General features: G+C 42.4%; 2 protein-coding genes across 2 annotated transcripts; one reads left to right on the top strand and one right to left on the bottom strand.

Annotated features, from left to right (window-relative positions):
* The first annotated feature begins 29 nt into the window (after positions 1-29).
* Positions 30-3,909, top strand: f8a (coagulation factor VIII associated). The gene is made up of 12 exons (XM_079278735.1): positions 30-117; positions 407-453; positions 714-786; positions 1,413-1,572; positions 1,778-1,846; positions 1,956-2,076; positions 2,189-2,281; positions 2,391-2,455; positions 2,856-2,937; positions 3,059-3,105; positions 3,458-3,513; positions 3,630-3,909. Exons 1-12 carry the CDS (start codon positions 59-61, stop codon positions 3,709-3,711), a joined length of 954 nt encoding a protein of 317 aa, XP_079134861.1. The 5' UTR covers positions 30-58; the 3' UTR covers positions 3,712-3,909.
* Positions 3,910-4,061: 152 nt separating this feature from the next.
* LOC306784674 (epithelial membrane protein 1) lies at positions 4,062-8,073 on the bottom strand. The gene is made up of 5 exons (XM_079278747.1): positions 7,943-8,073; positions 6,994-7,084; positions 6,465-6,564; positions 6,101-6,241; positions 4,062-5,592 (listed from the first exon to the last, which is right to left on the bottom strand). The coding sequence occupies exons 2-5, from the start codon at positions 7,066-7,068 to the stop codon at positions 5,432-5,434; spliced, it is 477 nt and encodes a 158-aa protein (XP_079134873.1). The 5' UTR covers positions 7,069-7,084; positions 7,943-8,073; the 3' UTR covers positions 4,062-5,431.
* Positions 8,074-8,685: the final 612 nt, after the last annotated feature.

Here is an 8,685-nt window from a genome sequence, read left to right on the forward strand (position 1 = left end):
CAACGCTCTTGTCAGTTGGACTTCCTGGTTTGGTTTGTTGTGCTTTTCTACATTGATCATGGCTGCAGAGGGCGATTTTCTGGCGAGATACCGTGCTGTTTCAAATAAACTAAAAAAGTAAGGTTGAATTACAGCACTTCAAATAGAAAGAGGACTGAATATCAGCGTTAGCGTAACATCTATTGACAATAATGCTACAAATATACACAGCTAGCGCTTATAAGCTAAGTTAAGCTAATAGTTAGCATGTCCCTGTCATGACTCTGCATCACATGACGCTGTTTAACGTTACCTTTAAGTGCTTGTAATGTAGTTTCTAAGGAAATACAGTTACCTGAAGCGTATTTACTGGCTTGCTAATTGTGATGTTTTAGAGATGTTAAAGTCTTGTGTTTCCTTGTGGCAGACGTTTTCTCCGGAAGCCCAATGTAGCGGAGGCGAGTGAGCAGTTTGGTAAGTGTCTCTGTCAGTCACTGCACACCCTACCGCTACCTTTACACTGACAAAGGCCCAATCCCAGCGTACCCCCTACGGCATTAAACCCTGAACCCTCAGAAACTTACTGTTGTCACCTGGTAAATGGTTCAGTGTGAGAGACCGTAAGGGCTTAAAATGAGGCAAATACGAATTGGACAGCACTGTGCTAGGTCCGTGAGTGTGGAGATTGGGACAATGAGAATATATATTTTACTGTTTTGACTTTGTGTTTTTAGGTCAGTTAGCTAAGGAGCTGAAGCAGCAGGACTGCCTTCAGTATGCTGCCTTCTGTAACCTGGCCATGGCTCGGTGAGTGAACACCTATGTTCTTGTATCACTTATGAACACTTATATATGTATTCTCATACCTTTTGCACCAGATTGACCTAGAATCATCTCAGAGTCACAATACAGGAGACATTCTGTGGCCAAAAGCATTCAGCCACCTTTGTCCACATGTGTTTGTGTACTTGCGTTGCTCCCAATTCTGCAGAAAGCTTTCCCAGAAATGTGGAGGCTGTTGTAGCAACTTTAGATGAGATGTTCAAGACTCACATATGGTTGAAGTTTTACAGGTGTTCACATAGTTTCAGCCATGTACTGTACTTAAAGGCCTACCTTCAAATCACAGAAGATCCCTCAAGTAACTGCTGTTTCTTTAAAAAGCATGTAAATGTCATTTATGACACGTCGATCCCACTCAAGGGCTCGACCGGAACCATCAAACATTTACTAAAATGTCTGTGCATTCATTTAGTAATTTGTCAGTTCCCCACTAGCATGTCGGGCACAGCGTATCGTGTTTGTTACAAACATTTGAAACTCTTGCTACTCTGTTTTCAGCCCAATAAACGCTGATTGGTCGAATTGCGATCACATGTTTACTGTTGACCTATTGGATTGTGTGTTGCACACCCTGAATATCCTGACTGCAGGTGTGAGCAGACTCTTTTCAACGCTCCTGGAGAGGCTCTGGCGTTGACCGATGCTGCCCGCCTCTTTCTCTCATCTGAGAAGGAGAACAGGGCGCTGCAAGCCCCGGGCTTTGATGAGCACCTTCAAGCTGCTCTCAACTGCTACAGTTTTGCCATCAAGGTACATGATGACTCCTCGTTTTATTTCAAGTGCTTGAAGCAACAGCTTTTCTCGGAAAATATCTGGGAAATTAAAGTTGTAGTACATTTTATGTACATTTTGTAGTTCATTAAGGGTTTCAGAGTAGATCATGGAGTACATGCCTGTATTGTTTCCACATTTCTAAAGAGACGTAAGATAATGCTGATGTGCAAATGGCTTACAGGTGCACATTGAGATGAACCAGCCTGTGATGGCAGCCAGCCTGTGTCTAGAACTTGGCAATGCTCTCAAGGTAAAACTCGGCTCCAAGCCGTCCTGAAAGATAAATGAACTTGATCTTGACTTGATGTACTGCTATTCGAATGACAAGTTAATCTCAACTCCTCCTCTGGTCTCAACAGGAGATGAACAGACCAGGAGAGGCCATCGTTCACTTCCAGAGGGCTGCAGAGCTGCAAACACAGACGCCGATTGAAGCTCTGCTGTCAATGGGAGAAATAGCCACGTGTAAAATTCTCACCCGTGAGTTCGGGGCTGTGTGTTTACATCGGATACGTAGCTGATGAGTGCTTTACGTGCACATGTGATTTGACTCAATTATCTAGAGTTTACACTTCTCTTGTGGTTTTTGCAGGCGACTACGACGGTGCTCTGTCGGTGTTCACAGAGATGCAGCTGATGTGCCAGGAGAGAGGACTGCAGCTACCGGGCATCAACACCCCTGTTGGTGAGGCTTTGCATTGATCTACAAGCTCCAACTGCTTAAAATAATCATATTTAATATCGGTGTTGCATTTTATTTGATTTGATTTGATTTCTTAACTTTCCTGGAAAAGGGGCATTTTTGGACATTGTGGCAAAATGTGAAATCTCCAGAGTTCTACTGCTGATGTTACTTGAGGTAAGCATGTTGATTTCATATAGAAAGACAAGACATTGCCAGAAAACTATCTTTATCACAGGGAAGTGGAGAATATGGCCTCAATAAAGGACAATCCTTTTTTGAAGAATGTATCAAACAGTTCTCTTCACTTCAAAGCTGTTTAATAGTTAGTTGTGATGAAGCACAGTGTTCCCCTGTTTAAAGTACTGTTACCACTGATACACAGCAACATGAACACTGTGCAGACCAGTTACATAAAAAAACACTTCCACATCAACAACGACGCAACACAAAATATTGCATGACTGATACCAAGTATTGATATCGTATCCCAGTACTGATCCATCCCACATCTGTACATGACTTCCTGGTGCAGCAGCGCTTTAATTGGTCCGACGTTGCTTGTTTTCCCTCACAGCCCCCACCTCAGAAGTTGTTACCAGAACATGCCCAGACCCTGGAGAGATACGCATGGGAGTCTTTTGACCCTCACAGCCAAGGTAAAAGCACCTCAATATGCATCTGTTATTCAAGCAAAAAACACATGAATTATATGCGCTTTTCACTGTGAATCACATATTCTTGAAGTGGTGTAATCATGGGTCTTGTCCTCTCCTTCAGTGACCTTCTTGCCCGAGAATGTTTTCCTGCTCCTGCAGTCAGTAGTGGTGAGTTTTATCATCCACATACTTGTAGAGTTCACAGGATTTCCTGATCCTTCATACAGGGAAAATAATGGAGTCTGTCTTCCCTTGCCAATGGAATGATTATTTTTGTTCCATTAGCAGTGGTGTCAGTGCGTGTAGTCTTTTAATACCAGGCCACTAGTATTCAAAGTTCTTGATTGATGTTTATTGACTTAAATCAAAAGATTAAAGCTACTTGTTTGGGATGAACAGACTGTATCCACATTATAAATGTGCAGAATCATTGACAAGATGCTGAGAACTTGTCAAGATCATCTGACTCTGCAGTTCTGGATTATTTCGTGCAGCGTTTAACAGCCAATCTGTTTTGCAGATGGCGTGTCAGGAGAAAGACACAGAGTCCCTCAAATCTCTCCAGACCGAGCTTTGGTGAGCACTCAAAAAATGTTAATTTCCGTCACGTGATGGGGATCGAGCAGCGTTTCTATTGCTTCTCTGTCTGCGTTTTCCGTATTGATTATGTGTCGTTTCTTCTCTCCCCTCAGGCCGTTTCTGACTGCAGAGCAGAATCATCTTCTCCACCTGGTGGTTCAGGAGCGCATCACGCCGTCTGGACAAGGCATTTAGTCCGCTTTCCTGCCTTCCTCTGGGAACGATACTTAATATAATGGAACATTCCTGTGTCTGACTGGGTCTGTTGTAAGGCCCGAAGAAGTGTTGTTTTCAAAACCTCAATGTTGTAACACCAAACTTTCCCCTCAGAAAGAGAATCCCACAGATTTCAAAATCCGTGAAAAGCCGATGGGATTTTGTAGTACTGTGTTTTTGTAGTTTTAAATTAAAATATAAATTAATTTCAATGAAATCTTGTGTGTTCTCAAGTGAAGGCCACAGAACTGGACCAATGAATCCATATTTCTTGTGCAACAGTGACGTTTCTTGCATTCGCAGCAGCTTAATAGATGAAACACGAAGGCTTTTGGTATGATTTGTTTTATTAAATGATATGGCTTCAACTCCAATGTAATTACAAACAAAACCTATTGCATAGTTTTGAATTATGGTGAGATGAAACATTGACCTCCATCCTGGTTCACTTAAAGTTCACCTGTACACATTGCATGCACTTTTCTTATGATAGCAGCCAACTACACGCACACAATATCAAACACTCCATACAAAATGTTACAAAAATATAATGGTTACAATGTACATAGATTCAAAAAAGGATACACTATACTTCAGTTGTAAAACGAGGATACATGATTAAAACTACTTGTGCTGTATATTGAGGCTGGTCTTTCCTTATTGTTCAAGTACTACAACGGGACTCTTGTAGCTTTGCCAACATGCTGTACCTTCACAGATGCAGTATTTTCTTCCACTGGGAACCTGCTGCAGTAGCTGTCAGCCTCACCACGTGATTATACAGGATGATAAGCACTTTCATCTCAGAGTATTTTCAACTACTAAATCGCTAAAGGGCTTTTCTCCTCCCACATGGCCAACTTAGTGAGATTCTTAAAGGAGTAGTTGGACATGTGGAAGTATTTGCTCTTTCCTTCTTGCAGAGTTGGATGAGAAGGATTATACCTCTCTTTTCTGTTTGGTAAACATGAAGCTATCTGCAGCAGTAGGCTAGCTTAGCTTAGCACAATGACTGGTGAACAGCTAGCATGGCTGTCAAAACTCCGCAAACCACCCCTTCTAAAGTTCACTTTCTTGTTTGTTTCCGTCGACGCGTGGCCAACAAACACTGCAGCTCATCGCCCCCGCAAACCACAATTTGTCATTTTTACAATTTGCTTTTTAGCTAGCAGTTTCCAGTTTTTATGCTAAGCTATCCCTCTGCTGGGATATAATACTGGCATCAACCCTCTCTGCAAGAAAGCTTGTATATTTCAAACTACTCCTTTACAGTACTAATGGATATGGACTATTCTCCAATTGTATATGTAACTACATTTTAAAAGACTATTGATTCATTCATTATTTTATGGATACACTGCTGTGAAATAAGCACAACCATCATGTTTTAGCCCACACTTCCCTCCTCTCCCTTTAATCAAATAGAAATCTATGAAGTAAAATTGTCAAGTTCAGCCCTTCATGTAATATAAGCATGAGCTCCATTTCAATTTATAATATTCAAAATATAAACAAATGGCTCTTTTAAGCAATCGGACATTATCCTCCCCCGTTTTCCTAGCTGCAGATGTAGATCATCAATCTTAAAGTTTTTTTTTTTTTTTTTCCCTCCAATTTATGAAGCAAATCCCATTCTTTTAATTTCCCAAATTCAAACCGGGATCATGATCCCAGGCCTGACCTCGGCCCCTTTATCCTCTCACTCGCTCTTCTTCCTTAGGATGAGGTAGGTGATGGCTAAGATGAAGGTGAGGACAAAAGAGATCCAGGCCAGGACATAGGAGTGTCCGTAGCCTCCCTTCGTCTCATTGGCGTGCAACTCGGCCGTGTAGACTGAGGCCGCTATCATTATACACAGGCCTGCCGGAGAGAAAGGGGGGAAATGTTGTCACGTGGACGCAGACGAGGCAATTAAGAAGTCATTATTTTTCATATTGCGAGATGAGGCTCCTGAACAAGGACGGTGTAGCAACTAAAGATGACTGTCTCACCTTGCTAATTTACCAATTAGATAAAGTTACGACAATACATGTTCAAATGTTACTTACTTTTACTTAAGTTAACGTTCTGAATGCAGGACTTCTACTTGGAACACAAAACTGCACCCGTAATAAAAAAAACCATCTCAACTTCATGAGATATTTAGCTCTGCTCTCCCTCGCTTCCTCTGAGAGGAAGTGAATACATTTTAAAGCCGTTCTATGCTCGGTCCTATCAAATGAAATGATTTACAGCTACACAGATGTCTAGAACAACTCTGAAGTCAAGCGTTTAGCACACATCCTCCATGGAAAAGTACAAATCTCCAGTACATGAAGCAAGAAAAATAAATCGATACTTCTTGACGTTTGCTTCCGGGTTTACTTACAGGCGATTAGCTGTAAAATGCCGGTGAAGGTGAACCTCTGGCCCTTGGGCAGGGTGAACAGCTGAGCCACAAACACAAACAAGGCCAGAATGGCGAAAATACAGGCCAGCACTGTGGTGGCCTGCACCGTCTGGAGATATTCTGTAGCAGCAGGATGACAAAACAGACACTCGTGAAAGGCCCACATCAACACAGGAACAAGGCAATAGCCCTGTTTAAATGTCATGCATTATAACTGCTCTGTTATTATTAGCATCCATACAATAATCACTGATAACCTCTGAGCACATTGTGTTCCAATCCCCTAATCAGCATCTCAACACATTGAAGCTCCAGTCGGATCGCGTCAACAAGTGAACTTTACCCTCAGGGTAGTTTTTCAGGTTGGTGTAATGCCAGGCGCTGCTCGTCAACTCCCATCTGCCCCACAAGTCAGTTGACACTGTATCAGTGATCCACCAGGCCTGAAAACATACGGGAAGATGGGAATAAACACTTATCTAGCATATCAGGGTTCGTTGAAATGCTTAACCTTTAGTGCCCCCTTATGTGAGCTCTTACTAACTTTGTTTTCTAGCACTTGGACGCTTTATAATCTTAAAAAGACAAAAAATCTCACTTTTTACAATATGGGACGGTTAAATATTCCATAAGAGCTGGTGACAGTCTAACACTGTGGGTGGCAAAATACAGGAAAAAAAGCATATATTTTGTCATTTGACGCCTGGGTATTTCCATGCAGAAATACATATTGCTTGAGGAGTATGAAGGATCTTGCAAGTGCCTTTTGGACGGTATTTAGTACCTAATTTAAAACCCTTTTGTTCTTCCTTTCAGCACTGTGGGGGGGGGGGGGGGGGGGAAGAAGAGAGAGAGAACAATAACCCACTCACGTTATCAATGACGGCCACCAGGAGCAGGATGATGGTGGTGATGTGCAGAACAACGATTCCAGCCAGCATCAACATCGTGGCCTTTTGTAAACTGATAACGAGTGGGAAAAAAGGACGCACGCCGTTAGGCTATTTATTATCCAGCGCACGGATTTACCTTAGTCCGTGCGCGTGTAGGCGCACGGAGGCGTGTAGGCACGAGGGAAATTCAATTCAAACAGCTGTCCCAAATTATTACGGGACACTCGAAACAGAACGAAATGAAACAAGAAACACTGACAGAGAGGAGAGCCGTTGCATGCGAGCCCAAACTCGTCCCAGAAGTCTCGCAGACGGACACATTTTTTAATCACGCACATCTGCTATCTCTCACACACGCACACACACACACACCTCACACAACCGGTTTGTCATCTTTAAAAAAAAAAGGTTGATTTCCATTAGCAGGCCCCAGAAACACTTATCTGTTTGCTTAACGACTCGTTATTTTTTCTCGGCTTTAGTCCGTTTCCGTCGACAAGAAAGGCGCTCTTGTTGAGACGGTGTTCGGGCATTCCTCAAACGGGCTGCGCTCCGTTACACACGCACACACAGGGCCTGTACTAGAGTCAACAACTTTGAAAAGAGCGCGAGAACACGACGACATAAAACAACAATAAACACACCTCTAACGTATCTGCACGCTTATAAACACTGTTGTCTGTTCAACTCAATGATCGTCCGCAGAGGTTATTGCGCTGCGTGTTCTTTAAAATACTCTTTTTTCTTTTGCGCTCATCCGCACAATTCTTCAAAGCGCTGGCTGGAAAATCTGTAGTTAACTTTTCTGCACTCTACGCAACAAAAAAAGAACAAAGACTTTCACAAATGATGCGCGAGAGCGTTTTCACGGCGCACGGTGCGTAAAACACAACTTCACAAAGTGTAAACAACGTGGTTTAAAAGTTACCTGAAAGTGCTTTGACGCACGGCCCCGGGAGTGATTTTGGGAATGTGAAACAGCGTAGACCCACCCAGCTTTGAATTCACAGCACACACATCACCCTGTTTTCCCTCTCCATTCCCTCTCTTTCCTCTCACCAAGCCCCACCCATGAAGTTTCTTTTTTTTTCTCTCCCCCTTTCAATGAAATGTCCAGACGAGGTTGTCCCTTCAGCTCCAAACTGTGCGTAAAGAGGATCACTCATTTAAAAATGATTCAGACTTTTGTATTCCTCAGATCCCCACAGCTTGATGATTTATTTGAGTGACATTTCTCATCTTTGTACAGCTACAGTATACTGTATCCCCCTCCCCCCCTATGAATATGAAATATAATTTTGGAAAGCACATAATCGTGTATTTTGTTTGTGCTTCCACGCTCTTTACCGGTTCATTTACAGTAACACATACAATTACTTCTCCAAAGATGGGACATTGAGAGGTGAGCAGGGACACCTTCATTGACACCAACGTGTTTGAAGCAAGTGAAAAGTGAAATGAAACACTGGCTCATGTAGATCGCAGTTTCGATTGGCGAGAGTGAAATAAAAAAATCAATAAAAAAAGCCTTCAATCGATTATTCAGTGATTCTGCTCTTATCACATTAAACACATGTTGAGTTTGTTGACAGCAGCAAGATGACAAGAATGTGCAGGAACATGATTTTTCCTCACATAAGCACTCAGTAATCCAATGATGTGACACTTTGT

Source organism: Melanostigma gelatinosum (assembly GCF_949748355.1).
Source record: "Melanostigma gelatinosum genome assembly, chromosome: 11".
Classification (NCBI taxonomy): domain Eukaryota; kingdom Metazoa; phylum Chordata; class Actinopteri; order Perciformes; family Zoarcidae; genus Melanostigma; species Melanostigma gelatinosum.

Excerpts from the sequence above, each read along its gene's own strand:
- LOC306784674 (XM_079278747.1), bottom strand. The coding sequence starts at position 7,068 with ATGTTGATGCTGGCTGGAATCGTTGTTCTGCACATCACCACCATCATC. Across the intron at positions 6,565-6,993 it reads TGGTGGCCGTCATTGATAAC|GCCTGGTGGATCACTGATAC; the intron begins GTGAGTGGGTTA and ends GTATGTTTTCAG. Across the intron at positions 6,242-6,464 it reads CCTGAAAAACTACCCTGAGG|AATATCTCCAGACGGTGCAG; the intron begins GTAAAGTTCACT and ends CTGCTGCTACAG.
- f8a (XM_079278735.1), top strand. The coding sequence starts at position 59 with ATGGCTGCAGAGGGCGATTTTCTGGCGAGATACCGTGCTGTTTCAAAT. Across the intron at positions 1,847-1,955 it reads AACTTGGCAATGCTCTCAAG|GAGATGAACAGACCAGGAGA; the intron begins GTAAAACTCGGC and ends TGGTCTCAACAG. Across the intron at positions 2,077-2,188 it reads CACGTGTAAAATTCTCACCC|GCGACTACGACGGTGCTCTG; the intron begins GTGAGTTCGGGG and ends TGGTTTTTGCAG.